The 23,985-nt window shown below is 59.2% G+C and overlaps 3 protein-coding genes across 3 annotated transcripts; 1 reads left to right on the top strand and 2 right to left on the bottom strand.

Annotated features, from left to right (window-relative positions):
* Positions 1-260: 260 nt before the first annotated feature.
* On the bottom strand, positions 261-2,461 carry RNF181 (ring finger protein 181). Its single transcript, XM_005279250.4, has 5 exons — positions 2,302-2,461; positions 2,044-2,177; positions 1,572-1,687; positions 1,263-1,337; positions 261-623 (listed from the first exon to the last, which is right to left on the bottom strand). Exons 1-5 carry the CDS (start codon positions 2,385-2,387, stop codon positions 564-566), a joined length of 471 nt encoding a protein of 156 aa, XP_005279307.1. The 5' UTR covers positions 2,388-2,461; the 3' UTR covers positions 261-563.
* Positions 2,462-2,930: 469 nt separating this feature from the next.
* Positions 2,931-5,574, top strand: LOC135981525 (zinc finger and SCAN domain-containing protein 20-like). The gene is made up of 2 exons (XM_065584301.1): positions 2,931-4,313; positions 4,969-5,574. The coding sequence occupies exons 1-2, from the start codon at positions 3,635-3,637 to the stop codon at positions 5,412-5,414; spliced, it is 1,125 nt and encodes a 374-aa protein (XP_065440373.1). The 5' UTR covers positions 2,931-3,634; the 3' UTR covers positions 5,415-5,574.
* Positions 5,575-9,869: 4,295 nt separating this feature from the next.
* Positions 9,870-19,207, bottom strand: VAMP5 (vesicle associated membrane protein 5). The gene is made up of 3 exons (XM_005279249.5): positions 18,794-19,207; positions 11,236-11,373; positions 9,870-10,919 (listed from the first exon to the last, which is right to left on the bottom strand). The coding sequence occupies exons 1-3, from the start codon at positions 18,794-18,796 to the stop codon at positions 10,695-10,697; spliced, it is 366 nt and encodes a 121-aa protein (XP_005279306.1). The 5' UTR covers positions 18,797-19,207; the 3' UTR covers positions 9,870-10,694.
* Between the last annotated feature and the right edge of the window lie 4,778 nt (positions 19,208-23,985).

The following is a 23,985-nucleotide window of genomic DNA, read 5'->3' on the forward strand; positions in this document are numbered from 1 at the left end:
GTTCCAGGCAGCCAGCTGGCTGTGGGGACTCTTGCAGGGGCCAAGGCTTAGGGCCCAGGGCAGGATCCAGCACCCACCTGCATGGGAATGAAAGACAGACCCACCCTCCTGGCCTTCCTCTACCCCAGCACAGTCATTCCTCCCCTCCCATTCCCTGGCTCCCCCGCAGAGATGGTTCCATACCCCAGACCCTCACCCCTCTGAAACCACACACCCCCAGCCCCTTTCACTCCCCAGTGATGCCCCATAAACACTCTGGGTCAGAGAAAAACCGCTTTAATCAGCCTGGGGAGATGGCTGGACAGGGGGGTGGGGGTTAGTCAGTTACTCCTGCCCCTGTGGTGATCCCACAGCGAAGTGGGGGAGACTCCCAGGGCTGTTCCATGGGGATGCTGGGGCTGGTCAGCAAAGGAGGGGCCCCGTCCATGTCAGGACACTCCCTGCGGACCCAGCTCTGGAATGTACCCACCCTGATGGGTCACCCCCACTGACCCTGAGAGCCCCCCACCCAGAGAGGGCATCCAATGCCCCAGGCAGGCAGGGCCCAAGGTGGGCCCCCCCGGTCACGTGTACATGGCCCCATGCAGGTACTCCAGACGGTGCTCACGCTGCTGCCTCCGCACCTGAAACATACCAGGGCAGGCAGTGGTAAAGGCGAGCATCACCTGCCCCACCTAACACATCGCCCCCCCCCCCCCCCAGCACGGGCAGCAGGAGGCCCTGGTACCCACCACGTTCCCCTCCCTCGCCGGGCAGTCTGCTGGGGCCCACAGCCAGACAGGGTGCTAAGTATTGGGCTTTAGCAGCATTTCACTGCAATTACAATCGCGCTTCGGGCCCGACCCCCCCACCATCATCATCCAGTGCAGCCAGACGAGTCCCTGGGCTGCCACCTCCAGCCTCTTCCCCAGGCATTGGGTGCCCTGTGACAAACATACCCATGGCCGGCCAGGCAGGCTCAATTCTGGGCTGGAACAGCGGGGGGCTGCGGGTCAGCAGGGAGGGGCACCGGCAGAGCTACCAGGGATGGGGAAAACTGGCACTACTCCACCCGAATTACACCCCAGCCCAGCAGGCCCTGAATTCTCCCCCCTTCCTGGGCTCAGCGTTCAATTTTCTAATGCTTTGCTCCCCAGCCACTTGGCTTTAACCATTTAATGGCAGGAACGGAGCCTTTCCGTGCGCACCCACCCCTGCAGTGGGACCCCACACTGCCCACCCCTGGCTCACTGCAAGGGGCTGCGTGGTAACAAGCACCCCACCTTGTCTTTCTTGTACTCTTCGTACTCCTGGTCGTCCGTGGGCAGCTCGTGGCGGCACAGGGGGCAGGAGTTGGTCTGGGGGAGAGAAGAGAAATCTCGCTGACGCACCGTCCCCTCGCCCACCCTGGCACCTGCAGCCCCAGACCTTTTGGGCATCTCCTTGGCGCTGCCAATTCAGCAGAGGGTCACCTCCCATTGTTTCTGCTTTCAGTGACCTGGCTACAGCCAGCAGCTCGAAAGGGGCCAGCCCCAGCCAGGGGAGCAGAAGCACAGCTGGCCCTGCAGGCTTGTGAAAGGAGTGGCACTTACCTTCCCCAGCCAGGGCAGGATGCAGCCCGAGTGGAAGAGATGCTCACAGGGCATCTTCCTGGCCCCCTCATCCTCCTCGAACTCCAGCAGGCACACGGGGCATTTCAGCCCTTTGTCTGGGCAGCAGCACCGGGCGGCGGGCAGGGGAGAGAGAAAAGCATCAGGCTCATCCCGCCCACTCCCGCACCCGACGCCCCAGGACTGCGTGGAAACGGGCACCAGGACCTCGTCCTGAGCGCCACGGTCCGGCACTGACCCACCCCGCGGGAAGGGAAGCAGAGACCCCGAGTGCAGGCGCAGCAAAGCGTTTCTGTCAGCCGGACACCTGGGTCCAATCCTTGGTCTCATTCAGGGGCGAGGGGGCCCACAGCACTCCGCGGGGAGGGGGTTGGGGCAATGGGGCGGGGCACCAGCAGAGCCCCCAAGCTGCCCAGGCCCTGACGGGGGGGGGGGGGGGGAGGGGCTCCCTCACCTGCCTGGTCCGGCGTCACCCGCACCGTGGGGAGGCTCAACACGGCCCGGCGGGCGGCCGGCGGGGGCAGTCGCTGATCCCAGTCGGTGAAGTCCACGGAGCCCAGGTCGATCTGCTGCCCATTGAACAGAGTCCTGCGGGGAGAAGCCGGTCAGGGGCGGGGCCAGGCTCCTGCAGGGGGGCGTCACGGGGGGGGGGCACGTTCCCTGACCTCCCGGGGTACACGCGCCCCGCCCCCCGGGGCTGCACCCCCCTCACCGGGCGAGCTCCAGCAACACGTTCTCCCGGGCGCGCTCCGCGGGCTCGCCGGGCTCGCAGTTGTGCTCCTCGAAGTAGGAAGCCATCGGGGCCAGTGACTCTCAGCCCGGCCCCGGCCCAATGGCCTCCCGAGACGGGCCGCGCCAGCCAATCCCCGCGGCCGGGGGCGGGGCTGGATGGGGAAGTAGCAGGGGAGCTAATCGCCAATTGGCCGGAAGTGAGGCACAGGGATGCAGCCAGGAGCCAATTGGAACGCGCCGTGCGGAGAGGGGCGGTGATTCGTGCGGGACTGTCTGAGCCCCGGCCCGGACTGAGAGGGGGGCGGAGCTGGGAGGGCACCGCCCTAGGGGCGCTCTCAGCTGGGGAGGGAGGCGCTGCTCTGGGAGCGTAGGCGCACACATCCTGCGGGGGTGCTGCCCTGGGGAGGGAGGCGCTGCTTTGGAGAAGCTCATATCCTGCGGGGGTGCTATCCTGGGGCGCTCACAGCCGGGGGGGAGGGAGATGCTGCCCTGGGGGGACACAGCCTGGGGGGGGATGAGGTACTGCTTTGGGGAAACTCACATCCTGGGGGGTGCTGTCCTGTGGGTGCTCACAGCTGGGGGGGGGTGCAGGCACTGCCCTGGGGGTGCTCACAGACTGGGGGGAGGGAGGTGATGCCCTTGGGGGGGCACTCAGCCTGCAAGGGGAGGGGGTGAGGCACTGCTTTGGGGAAGTTCACAGCCAGTCGTGGGGTCATTCAGGATAATTGTCTTCAGTGTTATCAGGGACTCGGGAAACAGGTCCTGCCATTGGTGATGAGGAATGCCCCTCCCCCCCTCCATCCTTCCAAAACCGGTTATAACCATGGCAGGAATCATGCCTCCTGGGCTCAGTAAGACCAAAGGGATGGAATTTCTGCTCAGCAATGAGCAATGCCCATTCCTCCTAAAGAGAGACCGGTGAGGTGTCGCCTGCAGAACCGCTGAGCTACCAGGAAGCTCTGGAGATCAGCCATGAGCTTTTAGAGACATTTGCCTCTAGGTTCCAGTCCAGCCCAGGCAGTAGCATAGCTGGGGGGGAGCAGGGGGAGCGGCCGCTCCCACACTGAGCACATGGAGCCTTAGGCCTTGGCTACACTTGCGAGTTACAGCGCTGTAAAGCCTCCCCCAGCGCTGTAACTCACTCCCCGTCCACACTGGCAAGGCACTTACAGTGCTGTATCTCCGTGGCTGTAGCGCTGCATGTACTCCACCTCCCCGAGAGGAATACTGTGTATTGCGCTGCCACTGTGGCACCAGTGTGGCCGCCCAATGCACTGTGACTGGCCTCCAGAAGTATTCAGCAGTATCCCACAATGCCTGGTGTAGCCACTCTGGTCATCAGTTCAAACTCTACTGCCCTGGCCTCAGGTAACCAACCATGTGACCCGCCCTTGACATTCCCCGGGAATTTTAAAAATCCCCTTCCTGTTTGCTCAGCCCAGTGTGCTGTGGAGTGCTATCAGCGAATCTTTCCAGGTGACCATGCCTCCATGCGCCAAGCGAGCCCCAGCATGGAGCAATGGCGAGTTGCTGGCCCTCATCAGTGTTTGGGGGAAGAAGCTGTACAATCCCAGCTGCGCTCCAGCCGTAGGAATTACGATACCTTTGGAAAGGTATCAAAGGACATGATGGAAAGGGGCCATGAGCGGGACGCCCTGCAGTGCAGGATTAAAGTGAAGGAGCTGCGGAGTGCCTACCGCAAAGCCCGCAACGCAAACGGCCGCTCGGGTGGTCCCCCCGCGACCTGCCGATTCTACAAAGAGCTGGATGCGATACTTGGGGTTAACCCCACCTCCACTCTGAGCACCACCATGGACACTTCAGAGCTGGGGTGGGAGGAGGAGGAAAATGGGAGTGAGGGTGGTGGGGCGGATGGAGACACCCCGGAATCCCTGGAGCCATGCAGCCAGGAGCTCTTCTCGAGCCAGGAAGAAGGTAGCCAGTCGCAGCGGCCGGTACTTGGTGGAGGACAAACAGAAGAGCAGGTTCCCGGTAAGCGGGTTTTTTTTCTGGAAGGAATTTTTTCGGTGCAGGCTCTTTGGGAGAGGAGGGTTAGGCATGCATGCCTAGATGCGGAATAGTGCATTGATGTGGTTTATCACATCGCGGTAATCGGCCTCGGTAATCTCTTCGAATGTCTCATCCAGAACGTGTGCAATGCGCTTGCGCAGGTTTATCAGGAGAGCCACCGTGGTCCTTGTCCCAGCCCGGCTAACGTGTCCGTGCCACTGTGCCGCGAGGGGCGGGGGGACCATTGCTGCACACAGGCAAGCTGCATATGGGCCAGGGTGGAAGCCGCATTGCAGTAGAAGACCTTCCCTTGCTTCCCAGGTCACCCTCAGCAGCGAGATATCATTCAGGACGAACTCCCGTGGAAAATGTTGGGACAGTGTTCAGTGTAGGTGCCCCCTGAAGCTGTTGGCTCTCCCCAAGGCACAGAAACCCAGAGGACAGTACAGCCCTGAAACACAGTCCCCCTTACTCACCATTTTGAGGCTCCCGTGGGATACGTGTGCTCTGTTTCGGACAGGAAAATTATGCTATTGTGTAGACCCTGTGTGTGCCCTCCTTAAGTGCGAGGGAAATCATTACTCTGCCTGGTATAAACAATGCTGCCTCTCTTAAATGTTGCATTTTGCCTATACAGCTGCAACAACCTTGAGACCTCAGCCGTCCCTCTTATCGCCTGCTCAGAGACTGCAAAGACTCAGGAAGAGACCGCGAAAAAGCAAAGAAGACATGCTGCAAGAAGTGATGCAGCAATCTATTAAAGAGAATGAAAAAGCACAGAACTGGAGGGAGAGAGAAAGCAGGAACCGCCAGGAAAATGCAGCGCACCGGCAGCAAAGCACCGCACACCGGCAGCAAAGCACTGATAGGCTCATAAGCATCCTGGAGCGCCAAGCAGATGCTATCCAGGAGCTTGTAGCCATGCAGAAGGAGCAGTACCGCAAGCGCAAATGCCCCCCCTCCCCCACAGCCCTTGTCCCAAAACTCTTTCCCTTGTGCCTCACTGTTACCTCCAACCCAACTTCCGGGTTCTTCACGCCACCAGCTGCCTCCAACACCAGTATCTTCACCACCCAGCCCTGAAAACCACGACCCTTACCCTCTGCACTCAACCCCCATCACCATGCAGTATAGCTGTCCTGAAGTGCAGCTCTCACTGCACAGCACACCAGACAGGACATACGCGAATCTGTGATTGTACCATTCCCCACTCCACCCCCTTGCCCTTTCTGATTCCCAAGCAACTGTGTTTCTTTTCAATAAATAAATTTTCTTATCAATAAATGGATTTTTTGGCTTTGAAAACATTCTTTATTATTGCATAGAGTAAAAGATTCCTTAGCCCAGGAAATAAACAGGCACTGCAAGTCTGCTTAGCAAACACTGATTCCTAAAGATTGGAACTACTGCACTTCACTCCCATGCAGGGCACCAGATATCACTGCTGGTTCTCAGCCTCAAATTGCTCCCTCAATACATCCCTAATCCTTGCAGCCTCGCTCTGGGCCCCTATAATAGCCCTGCTCTCTGGCTGTGCAAATTCAGCCTCCAGGTGTTCAACCTCGGAGAACCATGCCTGAGTGAAGCTTTCACCCTTCCCTTCACAAATATTATGGAGGGCACAGCACGCGTATATAACCGCAGGGATGCTGTGTTCGGCTAAGTCCAGCTTCCCATACAGAGATCGCCAGCGGCCCTTTAAATGGCCAAAGGCACACTCCACAGTCATTCGGCACCGGCTCAGCCTGTAGTTGAACCGTTCCTTGCTGCTGTCAAGGCTCCCTGTGTAGGGTTTCATGAGCCACGGCATTAGCGGGTAAGCGGGATCTCCAAGGATCACAAAGGGTATTTCAACTTCCCCTACTGTGATCTTCCGCTCTGGGAAAAAAGTCCCAGCCTGCAGCTTCCTGAATAGCCAAGTGTTCCGAAAGATGCGTGCGTCATGCACCTTTCTGGGCCAGCCTGTGTTAATGTCAATGAAACGCCCATGGTGATCCACAAGCGCCTGGAGAACCATAGAGAAATACCCCTTCCGATTAACGTACTCGGATGCTAGGTGGGGTGGTGCCAGAATAGGAATGTGCATCCCATCTATCGCCCCTCCACAGTTAGGGAAACCCATTTGTGCAAAGCCATCCATTATGTCCTACATATTACCCAGAGTTACGGTTCTTCTGAGTAGGATGCGATTAATGGCCTTGCAAACTTGCATCAACACGATTCCAACGGTCGACTTTCCCACTCCAAACTGGTTTGCGACCGACCGGTAGCTGTCTGGAGTTGCCAGCTTCCAGATTGCAATAGCCACCCGCTTCTCCACTGGCAGGGCAGCTCTCAATCTCGTTTCCTTGCGCCGAAGGGTGGGGGCGAGCTTCTCACACAGTCCCATGAAAGTGGCTTTTCTCAGCCGAAAGTTCTGTAGCCACTGCTCGTCATCCCAGACTTCCATGACAATGTGATCCCACCACTTGGTGCTTGCTTCCCGAGCCCAAAAGCGGCGTTCCACAGTGCTGAGCATGTCCGTGAATGCCACAAGCAATTTCGTGTTGTACGCGTTACGTGGCTCGATAGCATCGTCGGACTCCTCACCCTCACTCTCACTCTTACTTTGGATCTTAAGGAATAGTTCGACAGCCAAATGTGACGTGCTGGCGAGACTCGTCAGCATACGCCTCAGCAGTTTGGACTCCATTTCCCGCAGACAGATCGCGCTGCACAGAAACCATTGAAAGATGGCGCCAAAGGTGGACGGAAACAAAGGGATTTCTGGGATGCGAAGCGATGCATCACGGGGTGTTGGGACAGGACCCAGAATCCCTCGCACCCACGCCCCCTTCCCACAACCCACGGCGCCAGAATGGTAAAAGGTGCTCTGTGGGATAGCTACCCATAATGCACCGCTCCCAATAGTGCTGCAATTCCCGCACATGTGGCCACGACAGTGCGCTGGGCAGCTGTCAGTGTGGACAGACTGCAGCGCTTTCCCTACTCAGCTGTACAAAGACAGGTTTAACTCACAGCGCTGTACAGCTGCAAGTGTAGCCAAGGCCTTAGTAGAAAAGGTCCGGGATTTCCCCCCCCTTCCCTTTCCTCCCATGCAGAGTGTGGCACTGCTAATTGGCCGCCTGGGCCGAGTTGAGCCGCTCCCATTGGGCCTCCAGCAGCCAGACTCCCTCCTCCCTCAGCACGCCACAGGGGAGGGGCTGTGTGCTGGCAGCATGTTTAACTTTGGCTCCAGGGGCAGCCAGCGGCTAGAGCTGCATGGTGGTAAGGGGAGTCCCAGGGGGCAGTCAGGGAGCAGGGAAAGGGTTGGATGGTGGGGTGGGGACTTTCTGGGGGTGGGGATGTGGAGAGGGGCTAGAAAATGCATCCCGAGTGATTCAAAGGCCCCAAACATTGCTGAAAGAGCTGGGAAAGTTGCAAGCTTTCTCTGCTTGGCTTTTCATCTGCAATGCAAACCTGTTTGAGGCACCGCACAAGAGATATTTATTGAGGAAGTTCATGCATCTCACAGCTTAAGCTCTTCTAAGTTGGCACAAAAGGATGTGGGAGCAGTTAACAATTCTGTGTGGTTAAGAGATTTTAATTTCCTGGGCCCTGCTACCCAATGCCACAGGGGAGACTGAGTGAGTAGCCCTGCTTGTCCTCTGCCCAGACACAATCCCTTCCCTGCTTCTTTCCCTTGTGTTTGCAAGGGTCTCATTAACATGCTGCATCCGAATGCCCCTCCCCCAGGGCTTCCCTCCAGAGACACAGCCTCCTGGCTTCTCCTTCTTCCTCACTTTCTCCTTCTCTCTCTTTCTGCAGTTTTTCTCCATGCCCCATCCCTTTGTCTGTACTCCCTCCCCACCCCATGCACTCTATTAAGCACGGCTCTGCCTCTCTTGTTTATGGGCTCTGTGCTGGGAAGAGGCAGTGCTACTGTTGTGTTCTCTGCTAGGTCTGTTTGTACCAGACTCTTAGCAGTATCCCTCTGCCTGCTCGCAAAGGCTTCTGGCTAAACACTAAAGCCAGGTGCTAGGGCAGAAGCAGCTGCCCATGTACCTTCAATGGCAGGAGCTGTGTGTGGTCCCTCGCCCCCCCCCACTTTGGATTACGGGGTGTGTCTTGGTGTATATTGGGGTTCCTGTCAGGGGCAGGGAGTGGTTGGATAGGCGTGGAAGTCTTGGGGGTCTGTCTGGGGACGGGGCAGTCGGACAGGTAGGAGGTAGGGTCCTAGGGGGGCAGTTACGGTGGTGGGGTCTCAGGAGGGGGCAGTCAGGGGACAAGGAGCGGGGTGGTGTTGGAGTTCTGAGGGGGGCAGGAAGTGGGAGGGACTGGATGTAATTAGTAATTTGATATGTCAGGTGGCACCTTTTTGTGTGTGTTCACTCCCCCCGATGTTAGAACCTGGCTACGCCACTGAGCCCAGGGTGGGAATGGCTGGCAGGTCTCTGGTGGCTCTGGAGTTGGCAGGTCTCAGCCCAGTTCTTAGCAGACAAGTGCCCACATCCCAAACACTACCCACTGTGCTGGGCACAGTAGGTTATTTATGAAGTGTATTACAGTAATGCCCAGGGACCCCAGTCCTGGACCAGGACCCATCATGCTACATATATTTTGGTAGCACCTAGGAGCCTCCCTCATGGAGCAAGACCCCATTGTGCTGGGCGCTGTAGAGACCCAGAGCCAACAGAGGGGCCTTGCTCATAGGTGCTGGGGGTGCAGGGTTTAGTTTGGTTCACTGGCTCTCAGCACCCCCACTACACAAATTGTTCTGCTCCAAAGAGTTAATCTACATATGAGATGAGACAAACAGTGGGAGATGGACCAGGAGCACCAGGAAACCACAAATGGCTATTTCCACTCAGCCATGGGCTCAGCACACCCACAACGTAACTGCTGTTGAGTTTGTTATAGGCATGATGGCAAAGGAGCGTGCCGACCTCTGCTCTGAGCACACCTTCGCTGCGAGCATCTGGGTCTGACTCTAAGAACATTAGAGCGGCCAGACTGGGTCAGACCAAAAGTCCATCTAGCCCAGTGTCCTGTCTGCTGACAGTGGCCAATGCCAGGTTCCCCACAGGGAATGAACAGAACAGGGAATCATCACGTGATCCATCCCCTGTCGCCCATTCCCAGCTTCTGGCAAACAGAGGCTAGGGACACCATCCCTGCCCATCCTGGCTAATAGCCATTGATGGACCTATCCTCCATGAATTTATCTAGCTCTTTTTTGAACCATTACAGTTACGGGCATAAAGGATGTGGTGTGTGTCTCAGCTTAACCTGGAGATCCAATTTGACTCTTAACCTGGAGATCCAACTTGACTTCGGGTGGTGGGGAGTTGGGGGAACAATGGAAGGGATCGGGCACCCCCGGGCACAGATTGCTGCTGTGAGCAGAGAGCTCTAGGAGGTGGGGAAATCAAGCCAGCCATGTGAGGCCAGCAGACAAAGAGGTAGGGAAGATGGTGGACTCTCTATCGGTTTATCCGTCTCTCTGTCCATCCCCATTTGTCCCTCCCCGGCAGCCATATCGACCCACAAACACGGACATTTTACAAACAATCTGCCTTTACTGACCTGCCCACAGCAGTGCTGGGGCTGGTGCGAAAGGCTGCGGCGCAGGGCAGCAAGAGCTTTAAACAGATCTGGGGACCGGTCTTAAAACCAGGTCGAGTGGTTTTAGCACAACTAAACTAAAGTACAACTGTCTGCAAACCTCTCCCCCCACCCCTATTATTCTAACTAAAGCTTAAGGCACTTGTGAGCGTTCATCTACCTGACCTGCCAGGAAACCTAACGCAGGGGCCTTCTCCCTGGCTGGGGTCCCTTCCCAGGGACTGCATGCGTTATTGTAGGGTTGCTGGGGCTGATCCCAATGGGTTGTTATTGGGGGATTGTATGTCAGAGCTCAGCTGCACACACTGGTTTGTTACTGTAGGGTTGCTCTTGAGCCCTGGGCTGTATAAGTAGGGGCATTGCCAGCAGATCGAGGGACGTGATCATTCCCCTCTATTTGACATCTGGAGTACTGTGTCCAGTTTTGGGCCCCACACTACAAGAAGGATGTGGAAAAATTGGAAAGAGTCCAGCGGAGGGCAACAAAAGTGATTAGGGGGCTGGAGCACATGACTTATGAGGAGCGGCTGAGGGAACTGGGATTGTTTAGTCTGCAGAAGGGTTGCTCCCTGGAGCTGGACTGTCGATACTGTTTCCCAGTGTTGTGACCCATCTGCAAAGGGGCCTTTCTAAATAGCTAAAGAAAAGCCCCAGCTCCAATGGTAGCCCCTGCAGTCTCCATGCGCACGATGTCCATATTGCACTGAGCCCAGGGCACCTGCATCCCTAGCAGAGAGGGCACTGGGTTGTCTCCTTCCCTCAGTCAGCCTGCGTGATGGTGGCCTGGCTCTTGGTGGCCTGGTTCCCGGAGGCCCGGTTCTCAGCGGCCTGGTTCCCGGCCCCGCGCAGCGACAGCCATAGAACCACGGCCAGGATGATCAACACCACGACCACCACTACCACCGCCAGGAATATCTTGTACTTCCTGTTCTCCCAGCGCTTCTTCTGCGCCACCGTCTTCGTCGTCTTGCTGAAGGTAGAGCTCTAGGAGGAAACAAAGCAAGAGCTGTCAAGGGGTGGCCAGGCCCAAGGAACTCGCCCCAGGCTTCAGCTTCCCTCCGCTCAATCCCTGTATGGCTGCCACTTGTAACGCCGGTTTCATCACTGCCCCCTGCTGGCCAGAGTCGGAACCAGGCAGCTGTGTGTCATGGGGCCCGTATTGCTAACGGGAATTCTCCTTTTGGCCCCGCACTGGGAGCCCATTTGCACACCCGTGGTCTTGGATTTGTTCCCCCAGGAAAGTGATGGTGCACAAGCAGCCCCCCCCCAATTGCTCCCTCTCCTCACCCCCCCAGCGTACCATGTTGCGGAGCTCATCTGCTCTGTCGTCCAGGGTGCTGAGCTTGGCCTCCCGGTCCAGCACCTTGGAATAGTTGACCAGCATAATCTGAGTCACCTCCTCTGTCTCCTTCTGGCATCGCTCCAGCTTCTCCTCCACCTGTGGGGAGGACAGGGTTAAACACAGGAAGGCTGGCTTCAGCCTTCTGGGCCAGCTGCTGGGAGGGTTGGTGGTGTGAACCCAATGTCACATTGGGGGCCCCTTTTGGCCTTCAGGACGGCAGGAGCAGGTCCTGGGGGCTAGGGGGAGCTCACTTGTTCTAAGGCTTAACTCACTGTTTCCTGAACTTTGCCAAGCTGTGCCCCCTGGGCTCATCTCTTACTCCCCCTGGGCTCATCTCTTACTCCCCTGGGCTGCGGGAAGATCCCACTCTGCACTCACCCAGGCAGTGGCAGCTCCCCACTCCGGGCGTCACGACCTGGCGCACATGGTCACAGTGCCACTCGGCCTTGGCCCATCTGCCCCTCCGTAGCTGGAGACCCACAACCCCCCCCCCCCCCCGGCACCCTTTGATCCACAGTTTGGGAACAGATGGGTTAATCCCAGGCACAACAGCAGCTGGTCCGGGGACCAGTTCGTACAGGGGGCTTAGGAACCAGCCCAGCCTTCCCTTGTGGTCCATGGAGGGAATGATTTTGAAAGCCCAGGGGTAGGTGGGGGAGGGCTCCCTCCTCCCCATAGGGCAGCATATTGTATTTAGCTCTGCCTGTGGTCTCTTGTGCCCTGCACCTTCAGATCCCTCAGGGCCATGCCAGCTGCAGAGACCACAGCAGGATTGTGTCTGTGGAGACTTTACTTATGTTCTTTCTTGATTCATTTATCCTTAACTTTGAGACACATCATGCCCAAGAGGCCCCATTTGCTCTGTGCTGGGGAGGGTGCAGCCCCTGGCTGAGAGGTGCTGATCAGAGCACGCTCTCTCTGGCACATCCTGCGTGAGTTGCTCATGGAGGACCGGGTGGCCAGAGCAGGAAATAACCACAAGGATAAATTCTCGGAGCAGACAAGCGGATGCCCTCTGACCTCCACAATTCCTGGAACGATGTTCCTGGCTCCTGGGCTGGCGGGATTCAAATCCCCCAGGGAAATATTCTTTCCACAAAGAGGTAAAAGGAATCAGACCAGACCCCAATCAAAGGGTGGAGACGCCCGAGCCAGTCTCTGATCGCTGGGCGGGACAAGTGCACTGAGTCAACTCCAGCAGGAAAGGGGAACAGTGGAGGAAAAATCCTTCAGCGATTACAGGATGCGGGGCCGGAAGCTAAGATCTCAGCGCAACCAGCAAGAGCTGGGCTTCGGAGGCGAGACCTTCATGGAAATGCACAGCATGCTGCAAGGAGCGGGCTGTGGGGCTCAGGATGGGGTGCTGTCCCCTTGAAGTCAGGGAGCGCTCTGCCGCATGGAGCAGGGTAGGATCTGTGTGCCCAGCCCCACTGCTGTGACTACTGCACCCCTCTCCCCTCCCAGAGGTGGGGCTAGAACCCAAGAGTCCTGGCTCCCTGCCCCACCCCCGCTCCTCCCAGCATGGCCAATGCACATGTCCGCAGCCCCTCAAAGGCTCAGTAACGGATACTGAAGATGACACCACACAAAGGACCCTGCTGCTCTCAGCCCCCCGGTCCCCGAGCTGGAAAACCCCCAGCTCATAGCTCCCCACAGGTGCCCATCTCCTAGCACCTGCTGCGTAGCCCCCCAAGGAGAACAGGCATGGGGCTGTCTCCTGCCCCCCACCCAGCCCCCCCCTTTCTCCCCAGCCTGTGGGGGGGCTGGGCTAATGTATCCCTCTCACTGGGTGCTGGGGTTGGGGGTGCGGAGGGCAGGCACTGGGGGGTTAGGAGTTGGGTGCGGAGGTTGGGGTGTGGGGGTGCAGAGTTGGGGTATGCCGTGCGGGGGTTGGGGTGTGGAGCGCAGGGATTGGGGGTTAGGAGTTGGGATGCAGGGGTTGGGGTGCGGAGGGCAGAGACTGGGCGTGCAGGGGTTAGGGTACGGCGTGCAGGGGTTGGGGTGCAGAGGGCAGGAATTGGGGGGTTAGGAGTTGGGGTACAGGGTGTGGGGGTTGGGGTATGGCATGCGGGGGTTGGGGTGAGGAGGGCAGGGACTGGGCATGCTGGGGTTGGGGTACGGCATGCGGGGGTTGGGGGGTTAGGAGTTGGGGTACAGCATGCAGGGGTTGGGGTGCGGCGTGCAGGGGTTGGGGAGCGCAGGGACTGGGCATGCAGGGGTTGGGGTACTGTGTGCAGGGGTTGGGGTGCGGAGGGCAGGAACTGGGCGTGCGGTGCTTGGGGTACTGTGTGCGGGGGTTGGGGTGCAGAGGGCAGGGACTGGGTGTGCGGGGGTTGGGGTGTGGGGGCTGGAATTGGGGTTGCATTCGCCCATGCTGTGGGATTAGCTCAGGGACAGTGCCCCCCTCCCTTCGCCCCAGCCATGGCTGACCCCAACCAAGCCCTCATTCCCCCCCCGCCCGAGCCTCTCTCTCTCCCTGCCCACTCTGCTCAGCTGAGGACAATGCTCAGGGTTCCTCCTGCCCACCCCTGACCCGGGGTCACCCCCACGAGTCTGGGGCGCCGAGACACCCCATGCTAATTTGGTCCCAGCCTTTCTCATAGGCCATGGCCTGGCGCCAGCACTGGGCCAGGGGGCATTTCCTGTGGGGGACCGAGGTGTCGGGAGGTCTGGCTGCTGGAGCGCGTCCCAGTCTCTGGGCGGGGGGGGGGGGGCGGGGAGGGAGGGTTTACGGGAATCAGCCATGTCACTATTGTTTGTTCCGGGCTCCTTTGATTGATGCCTGGAGGCAGCGAGAGCTGGAAAAACAAGTCACCAGGGTAGGGAATTCCCAGCGCTACCAGCGTGGGCTGGACCGGGGGCCCTACAAGATGGGTTCAGTTCCTGGCTCTGCCGTGGACCCCCCCACGTGACCACAGACCAGTCACTGCATCTGGCTGGGCCTCAGCACCCAACCTGCAATGGGATCCTTCCTCCTTCCATCCAGTCAGACCAAGCTCTCTGGGGCAAGGAGAGTCTCTGGGGATCTGGGCAGCGCCCGGCATGATGGGACCCTGATCTCGGGCAGGGTCTGGGCAGCACCCGGTACAAGGGGGCCCTGATCTTGGGCGGGGTCTGGCCAGCGCCTGGCCCGACGGGGCCCTGATCTCAGTTGGGATCTGGGCAGCGCCCCATACAAGGAGGCCCTGATCTCGGGCAGGGTCTGGGTAGTGCTTGGCACGACGTGGCCCTGATCTCGGTCGGGGTCTGGGCAGCGCCCGGCATGACGGGGCCCTGATCTCGGGCAGGGTTTCTAGGTGTGACTGGAATAAACACCCCTCCCTCTCCATGCAGTGGCAATAGCCCGTTAGGCAGCAGGGCAGATCTGGGGCGGATCGCAGCGGGGGCTGAAACAGGAGGATCGAAGGGGGTTTCGGAGCAAAGGAAATGCGGGGCTAGTGGCACGTGCTGAGTCCGTGCTGACGCAGGCAGGTGGGTTCAGAGGCCCACATACCAATGAGGGAATCAGTTGGGGGGGGGGCTGGATTTCTTGGGGAGCCTGGGGTGTGACTTTCCAGGCTACTGCAGGTGCTTGGCTCCTTGGAGACTCCCTGCCCTGCAGCCCCCACCCTGGGGGTGTCCTCCCAGCGGAGCAGCACCAGCCCCTCGCAGGCCAGGGGACGGGAAGGGGCACGACCTGCCCTGAGCAGCAGGGCCCCCGGCAGCCTGAGGATGGGGGACCCGGGGGAGGGGCAGAACAAGCCGCCTTTCCCCACTCCCTGCAGTGGGGCAGAACAACAGATAAACCCACATGTGCAGGGGGCTATGCTCCCCAGGGAGTGGGTGCAGCCAGTGGGCAGAACCCCCTTTGTCAGGCAGGGTCTTTCTCCACCCTGCTCTTGGTCAGTCCCATCATCCCTGCTCGGCTCACAACCAGGTCAAACAGACCCCCAGGCTGGCAGCAAACCCCAACCCACTGATCTCGGGCGGGCACTGGGGATGTTGCTTTATTAGGGGTATTACGGTAGCAGGTAGAGGCCCCAGCTGAGATGGGCAGCCCACCATACAGGTGCTGGCCAGACACAGCCAGAGACACCCCCTGCCCCCAAGAGCCGAGAGCCTCATCAGAGAATAGAGACAAAGGGCCATTATCCCTCTTTCACAAATGGGGAAACTGAGGCCCAGAACAATTCAGTGACTGGACCAGCATCTGTGCAGAGCCAGGAATTCACCTGGCTCTCCTGAGGCCCAGTCCAGCCCCTGATCTGCCAGGCCACCGTGTGAATCTCTTTGTGAAGCTCAGAGCCCTTGACACTGACACCAGCCCCCCTGATCTAACAGGGCTCATCCCAGTGGCTCGGGATCCTGATCCCGCATCACACATGGGGAAACCGAGGCCCAGAGCAGGGGAGGGACTTGCCTGAAGTCACCCAGAGAGGCAGAGCCGGGAATAGAACCCAGGAGTCCTGCCTGCCAGCACAGTCCGGTGGGAAAGCGCCAAGTCCTGTGATGGCTGCTCAGAGCAGCATGTCCCCAGGGAGCCTTGAATAATTTAAATTTCACACACCAGCCCTCTCCCTCCCCCCAGCAGGATGTCCAGCAGCCCTGGGCTAGGCTGAGCCCCCCAGGAGGCAGCCAGGGCCAGCCTGCTTGCTCCTGTCCCTCCCCGTTCTTTGGCTTAGGGCCGTGCAACACCCAGCCCCACGGAGGCCCCAGTCTCAGTCTGGGCTCCTGGGCACCAGGGGATTAGCAGCGCTGGTGGGCACAGCAGATGGCAAATCCCCCTGCCTAGAGGAGGCCGGCCAGCGCATGGCTGCCACTTGGGGTGGAACAAGGCTTTAAAAGTGGAAGCAACTGAGGGGAGGAGGGGCGGGGGGGGGGCAGTTCCCACAGCCCCTGTTCCTCTCTGCAGTGCTAAAGGAAACGAAGCTCCTTAGCCACAGGAGCACGCTATCTACCCACATCCCCAGGGCCAGGCTCCCGGGGTCCCATCTGCCATCGCCCACCCAGCCGGGGGCTAAAGCTGAGCCTTTTGCACTGGGGGGGGGGAGGAGAGGCTGAGCCCCGGAGTTGAAACCAAGATACGGGCCTCTCTGCACAGAGGTTTCCTGTTGCCTTTTGCAGAGAGGGGGAGGGGGGAGGAGGGGCTGAGCCTGGGCTGTTTGGTGGAGCTGCCCTGCTGGTTCCCAGGATCGGGCCCTGCAGCCCGCAGACAAACACCCAACTCCCTGCGAGGGAGGGGGGCGGGTGCCTCCGAGAGACCCGGGTGCAGTATTTACAGCCCAGCGCACGGCGGCTGGAGTCCACGAGCCAGACCCCTGGCTGGCGCACATCACACAGCTGGCTCGCCCAGGCTGGCCGCACGATGCCACATCTGGAACACCAAGGCGGGTACGGGGCAATAGCCCAGCCCTTCCTCAGAGGAGAGCTGCCAGACCCCGCTCCCCGCAGACCCCCCCACTCCACAGGCCCTTCCTCATCTCCCCCAGGAGGGGCTGGGGCCAGGACCGGCTGCCTGCCAAAGCAGATTAACCCTGTAGGGACTGTCACATGCACCAGCATGGCCTTTGAAGGCCTTTCTTCCGTGCATCAGAGTGGGTGAGACAGAACCACAGGCCTCCCTAGGATCTGCCCCAACAGCTGGGGGTCACTATGGGAGATCCAGGGGGCCTGACCCCTACATCTGGGGCGCACTCAGGCTCCCTGACCCCTGGGGAAGGGGTTTGCAAGGGGAGCTAAGGCACAGGCAAGCTGCCACCCATGGGTCCCTGCACCAGCAATCCCTCCCCATACCTGTGAGCAGCTGCTGGGCAAACTCCCCGATCTGTCGGGGCCAGAGATGCTACAGAGCCACAAGGGGGAAATCTCTGGGCTTGTCCACACTACAGTTGCAACCACATCAGGGCCCCAGCAGCCCAGGTGTGCTGTGGGTGTGCTCGTCCCGGGGGGACCCTGCGAAGGGAGGGGCGGCCTGGCAGCCTCAGTGGGCCTGCAGGCAGCACAGCTCTTGGGAAGCAGGGCGAAGTGAAAGCCCTCCCGAGACACGTCGTGGTGCCGTGACGCTGGCGAGCCTGACACAAGAGCTGGGGCTTTCGCACAGAGATAAACGGAGGCCGACAGCTGGGCAGACTCTTAGCTTAGGGCAAGGCCTTGAGGCGTCAGCTGGGGTGGTGCCCTCAGAGCAGCACGACCCCACAGCGCAGGAGCGATGGGAGCCTTACACCGGTACAGCCGAGGGCTGTCTCCCCGGGGAAACCGACCAGCACAGCTAGCGTGGATCACCTGCTTTCCCCCAGCGAGCTCCCTGAAGGGACACAGCCACTTTCCTCTGGAAACAACCTCAAGCAAAGAAAATCTTGCTCCACAAACCCTGAGCCTGCCAGGGCAAGGAATCTCTGCCAGCCCCTCCACACACACAGCAGGTCGATCGGCTCAGCGGTGGCCCCACCAACACTTTTTACTCTTTCTTTTAGAGGAAATGGGAGGGGGCGCCGGAGATATTTATTTATATCTATTTGTACATTGAATAAGGTCTGGGGGGGCATGGGAGGGAGAAGCACCGAGCTCAGGTATCAGGGGCCAGGCCACCTGGCAAGGTTGAGACACAAGGCCAAGGGCTTGGCCACACAAAGACATTTACCAGCCTAATTACAGCACTATAGTGACACCGGGCTAATTCCCCACTTCAGTGCAAGGGTCTTTTCTTGGCTTAGCACTGAAGAGACAAACTAAACCAGAGCAAGCCCCTTTACACCAAAATCCGCGCGTCCACATAGGGTGTATAACCCATGAGGCAGAGCACAGGACTGGCACGTGGGAGACCTGAGATCTAGTCCCAGCTCTGCCACTGAAGTTCTGAGTGACTTTGGGCATGTCTCTTCCCTGCTGTGTGCCTCAGTTTTCCCCACTGGTAAAATGGGGTAAGGACACCGACCTGCTTAGTAAAGCACTGTGAGATCTACTGATGGAAAGCCCAGGAGGTTGCACCTAAGCCCTCCTAGCGGAGACAGCAAAAGAACTGGTGTAGCGCTTGGCGGATAGCCCAGCAAAACTGCCTGGTGTGGCCCAGGCCTGAACTGGTTTAAGATCTCAGCACAGGTTGTCCCGGGGTGGCTGTGTGTACACAAAGCCTCTGCTGACTCCGATTAACTGGTAAACGATTGACTCGATGGGGACAAAGGGTTGCCTGGAGCCGGGATCAGGATGTGGCCTTTGGCTTCTGGTTCACCCGGTCCGGCGTCCGGGAGGGGCTGGGCAGGAAGGCGCCTGTGGCGGGGCAGGCGACCGGAGAGCAGCGGGGGTTGCCACAAGCAGGGAGGAAAACGGGGAGATAGAGGAGGGCACAAAGTTCAGTTATGGAGGGCGGCACCGAACTCGGGTGGGGGGGTGTCAGGCACTGAACAGCATCATGTGCCCCCCCGGGCCAGCGCCCCACCGGGGCCCCGTGACCTCGCAGGGCCGTGGGCAGGGTACCGGAGTCCCCGCGTATAGAAACCGAAACTGCTGCCCGCGGCCGCCCGCGCCCTCCGCCGCTCACCATGGCGCTGGCTCTCGGGAAGCCCCGATCCGCTCTGCCCGGGCCGGGGTCCTGCTACGCCGGGGGGTCCGACTCCACCAGTTGCTCCGGGGCCCTGGGCGCTGCCGGGCAGTCGGGGCTTTCCCAGCTGTGGACGGGGGGTCCCAGGCGGCTGCCTCCCAGCCTGCCCCACAGCGGCCACTGGAGAGGGGAGGGCGGGGCGGGCGAGGGGCCGAGAGGGGCAGGGCCACGAGAAGCGCCTGCCCAGAAAGGCAAGGAGCGCCCTGGAGCCGGCTCAGCCCAGTCCGCAGCGCACTTCTCTCTGCCGTCCTGGCGGCGTCACTCCGGAGTCACACCAAGGTCCCACACTGGGTCACTCCGGAGTCACACCAGGGGGCAGTGTTGGGCGCTGGGCTCTCAGCCTCTCTCTCTTTCTTTCTAGTCTTTTCACTTTCATTCCTGTCCTAAATCTATTCTGGAGTGAATCTGGCAGGGCAGGAAGGGGCCGGATCAGCAGCGGCAGAGGTGGACGTCTCTGGGTGATGGGCAGGGCAGTACGTGGGTTGGGTTCCATATCTGGCTCTGCCGCTGCCCTGCTGGGTGATCTTGGCCAAGTCCCCACCCCTCACTGTGCCTCAGTTTCCCTTTCTGCAATATGGGGATAATGACCCCTCCTTTAGTGAACTGCTTGGAGATCTGTGGATGGGAGCTCAAGACAGGCCTAATTCGGGGAGAGGATGTTTAGCCCCCAGCCCTGATTTGCTCCTGCAGCACCTTTGGGTGTGAATGCAGGGCTCAGCTGTCATGAACCCCAGAGGGATTCTTCCCTGAGCCTGGGGCACTGCCGGTGTAAGCTGTACGCAGCAGGGGCCCGCTGGCTGCAGGTTGGAAGGGAGCTCAGAAGGGGAGGCTGCGAGGGACATTTGGGGGTGTGGTAGAGAGATGGGCAGGGATCTGGGAGGAGACAGCCTGACCCTGGCTCTGGGGAGAAGCAGGCGGCAAATGCTGCTTTGTATTTAATTGCCACTCCTGGGAATTGCTCACAGTTTCCAACCGGCTCGTTAGTTTCTTTCCATGTGCCCAGGTGAACACTGGACTCCCAGGCCAGCGCCGGGGAAGCAGGAAGGTGAGGGCAGGGTGTGTGGCCTTCTCCACGGCATGTGGCAGAGGGAGCAGCGCACAGAAAACACTGCGCGTCAGTTACTACAGGCCACTGCTGCCCCACCTGGCTTCTCGGGGGGGCAGGTTGCATGGGGGGGGGAGGTGTCGATTTCTGGTGTCTCACTGCACGAAAAGCCCCCCCTTTCACTCTTCCAGTCCAAGTGCCTCGCCAAAGGCTCTGGAGGACACGAAGCAGTCAGGGAAAGAGGGAAGGCCCTGGATCAGTAGCTGTTAGACAGGAAACAAAGGGCAGGAGGTGAATGGCAGGGTCCCCTCAGACTGGGCTGTTCAACAAATTCATTAATGATCTGGAAAAGGGCGTGATCAGTGAAGTGGCAACATTTGCCTATGAACTAATATTGTTCAAGACAGCTGAGTTCCGGGGGATCTACCTGGCCAGGGGACTGAAATTCAACATGTCGAGGTGCAAAGTAATGCACCTTGGGGGAAACAAGCCCAACTCCACAGAGATGGGATCTAGCTCAAGAAGGAGACTGGAGTCATGGGGCTAAAACTCCAGCTCAGTTCCCAGCAGTGATGAGAAAGACGACTAGGAACTACTAGCACAGGGATAGAAAATAAGACAAAAGTTATCACACCCCCCACATCAATCCCTGGTGCTCCCACCCTTGGAATCCTGTGCCCAGTGCTGGTCGCCCCAGCTCCAAAAGGAGAGAGTGGAGCTGGCAAAGAGTCAGAGAAGGGGAACAAAGATGGTCAAGGGTGTGGAACAGCTTCCCTATGTGGCGAGAGTGCAAAGTTCAGAGCTGTTCAGCTTAGAAAAGAGACAAATATGGGGGATGGGCTAGAGACACATACGCCCACAAAGGGTGTGGGACAAGTGACTGGAGACATGTTATTTACCCTTTCCCACAATACAAAAACCAGGGGCCACCCGATGAAATTAAGAAGCTGCAGGTTAATACAAACAAGAGGAAGTACTTCCTCACACAATTAATCTGTGGAACTCCTTGCCAGGGGATGTTGTGAAGGCCAAAAGTATAACTGGATTCAAAAAAGTATGAGATAAGTTCACAGAGGCTAGGTCCCTCAATGGCTATTAGCCAGGATGATCAGAGCCACAACCCCATGCTCAGGGTGATCTTAACCTCTGACTGCCAGAAACCAGGAGGAGAAGATGGGTGGATCTCTCCAGAATCGCCCAGTGCAGTGAGCTCTGCCTGAAGCACTGGCCATGTCTCAGGTCATGCTGCAGGGGGCGCATTAAGGCCTTGCCAACACACAGAAGTGGCATTTGGGCATTCACACCAGGGAAGTGCATTGCATCCCCACACCAGCCCACGGGGTCAACGAGAGCGGGGTGCATTGCTCATTTCCGCTGTCATGTATTGCGGGATCCCAGCTCTGTGGTGTGGGGTTCCCATTGGTGGCACAGGGGATGCTGGGAGCGGGAGGTTCAAACACCCATAACCCACTGGGCCAATGGCAGGAACGTTGGTGTCAGCCCTGTGGCTTTGGCACAGTTACACCTGAGATGGGGCAAATCTGTCACTGGTGCCAAATCCACTGATCCCCAGGCTGTTGCACTTGGGATCGCCCTGCCCCAGCGTGACGGTTGTTTACCGTTTAATTACCTAATGGGAAGTGGGCTCTAACGAGGCCTCTCAGCTCCTGGGGGCCGGGGAGGTGGCTGGGGAGTTGCACACTTCCCTTCTTACGCCGTGATGGCGCAGCTGTTGCACAGCTCCTGCAGGGGCTGGCACAGGGCCCCGCGCTGGGAAGGTGGGTGGGGTGGGAACCGGTGCCCGGATTGTCTACAGCTGGTCTCAGTCAGCCTGGGCCGGCTTTCAGGCTCATGGAGCTGGGGCCAAGGCTTCAGCTTTCGTTACACAGTAATTAAGGCTCTAGCCGTGGTGCTGTAAAGAGCCGGCAGAAGGTGACTTGAGCAGAACTGATGCAGCCATGGGTCCCTGAGTCTGCAGGCAGCTACTGTGCAGGCCCCATTCCCCTCCCCCCGTGTTAACTCTGAAACCTAATGTTCACAGTGTAATTGGAGCTGTTCACTAGTTCACTGTAGATCGAATTCCATGACATAGGGGGGGGGGGGCTGATGATAGCAGCAAGAGCTGGGCACAGGCTAGGCCAGTGGCAGCTCAGGCTGGCAGCTTGGGTGTGTGGCACCTGATCAGTGATGAGACCTGGTCTATGGGTGACGCTGACAAGCATGCACACACACACACACACACCTGCGTCCCATTCCCCAGGGCTCCAGGCAGCAGATTTCCACATGAGGCAGCACCAGCTGAGTGACAAGGAATGGTCAGGTGCTGGCCCAGGCCCAGAATGTGCCAGTCCCACCCACTGGCTCGCAGCATGAGATGGGGGTGTGCAGGGCAGATGGGCTGTGGTGGGGAGCCTGCCGGGTCAGGGGGGGACTTGGAGGTATTGGAGTCTGTTGTTAGCTGCTCCCTTCTCCTGGGCCCAGGGAAGAGTTGAGGGGAGGGGGGCAGGGTTGTGGTTGGGGTAACTGGGATGCGGGGGGAGGGGCACTGAACAAAGTGCCCAGGACTTTACCCATTTCAGGGTGTAACTGCATGGGGGCGGGTAGATCCGGGGGTGGATCGAGTGAGGGAGGCCAGGGCCAGTGCTGGGGCTGCAGAGGGGATAGATCAGGGGGTGGGGGTGGGAATCGTGCTGGCACTGAAGGGGGTAGACACAGCGGGGATGGGGTGGCAGAGCTGGGCTGCAGCAGTGTAAACCCAGCTGAATAGTGCTGGCGCCAGTCCCTTTGGCTCATCGCATCTCTGCCCTGGCAGGGACCAGGTGGCACCGGCCTCCCCAGCCCTGAGGCGCTGCAGCCAGTGCCTGCGGCTGGGAGCCACCTGGCAGTGCCCACACGGCGGCAGCTGCTCCCACCATCCTCCCAGTGGCCAGGAGCTGCCAACCCCCCTCTACTCCCTGCCTCCCTGAGCCATCAGACAAGGCCTCAGCCCAGCCTCCGTGGCACCCGCCCAGAGCTGAGGCCCAAGCAGGGAACGCGAGCTGTTCCCCACACACTGCACATTGTCTGTGCCACCCACCCCGGCTGCCCGGGCCGGCTCTGGCACAGAAGCCAGCGTCTCAGTGCTGTGGGCAGCTGCTTAGGGGAACACAGAGCTCCCACAGCCCCATCCAGGAGCGGAAGCCCAGCCTCGGAGCCAGCTGCCCCACTAGCAGATCATGCCTGGTATCCTGGCTCCCACAGCAGCCAGTTCCAGCTGCTGCTGAGGAACGGGCAGGAAGCCCATGGCCTAGGGCCATTGTGGTGTCACCTGCCTATGGAGGGGGTTTCGCCACATCCCACCAGCCGGGGGCTAGCTCATATCCTGAGGCAGGACTCAGCCTAACAGGTTAGAAGTCTCTGAGGTCCCCCCGGCAGCTCTCATCACCAGCCCAATGTCTCAGCCTGCCCGCAAACGCTGCTGAGCTTCTGGCCTCAGGGACACCCTGGGGCAGGGAGTTCCACATGTTAACACATGCTGGTGTGAAACAGAACAGAGCCATGGCAGGGGAGCAGAGGGCATGGCCCAGCCACAAAAGGGTCCATCTGCTCACGGACACGCCCGGTCCTCAAGATCTCTGACCAGCCAATGGAAGTTTGTGCCAGTGATGGAATTGCTTCTAGCTGGTGTCTCATTAGCTGAACAGGTTGCTACCTCTAGGAGGAGCTTGTTTAATTTTTCACATTTGTTTGGTTCTTTTAAGTATCCCTCATTGGATTTGAGCTCTTGATCAAACATTAAAACCAACAGCTGTTACTGCCCTCTGCTGGGTGGAATCAGGTCTGCTCTCCTGTGTGTCATAGCCCCAAAGGGCTAAAGGGGATTCTCCAATAGCCAACTGAGGCAGAGAGGCAGCCACATCTCTCTGCTCAGCAGAATCTGGTTACCCCTGGCCAGGGGATTGTCCGGGAATGACTCCTGGGAGGGTGCTGCATGGGGAATCGGTGATGGTACCTTCTAGTGGCTGAGCCCAGAGTGGACAAGGGGCCAGCAAAAGGCAAGGCTCCTGAAACTCAAGTGCTAGGGGCCTGGGCTTTGGGCCAAGGGATC

Source organism: Chrysemys picta, chromosome 2 (genome assembly GCF_011386835.1).
Source record: "Chrysemys picta bellii isolate R12L10 chromosome 2, ASM1138683v2, whole genome shotgun sequence".
Classification (NCBI taxonomy): Eukaryota; Metazoa; Chordata; order Testudines; family Emydidae; genus Chrysemys; species Chrysemys picta.

Coding starts and splice junctions, on each gene's coding strand:
- RNF181 (XM_005279250.4), bottom strand. CDS start 2,387: ATGGCTTCCTACTTCGAGGAGCACAACTGCGAGCCCGGCGAGCCCGCG. Junction 1,688..2,043: donor GGTGACGCCGGACCAGGCAG/GTGAGGGAGCCC, acceptor GCTGCTGCCCAG/ACAAAGGGCTGAAATGCCCC. Junction 1,338..1,571: donor TCCTGCCCTGGCTGGGGAAG/GTAAGTGCCACT, acceptor TCTCTCCCCCAG/ACCAACTCCTGCCCCCTGTG.
- LOC135981525 (XM_065584301.1), top strand. CDS start 3,635: ATGCCTGGTGTAGCCACTCTGGTCATCAGTTCAAACTCTACTGCCCTG. Junction 4,314..4,968: donor AACAGAAGAGCAGGTTCCCG/GTAAGCGGGTTT, acceptor TTGCCTATACAG/CTGCAACAACCTTGAGACCT.
- VAMP5 (XM_005279249.5), bottom strand. Junction 10,920..11,235: donor CAGATGAGCTCCGCAACATG/GTACGCTGGGGG, acceptor GTTTCCTCCTAG/AGCTCTACCTTCAGCAAGAC.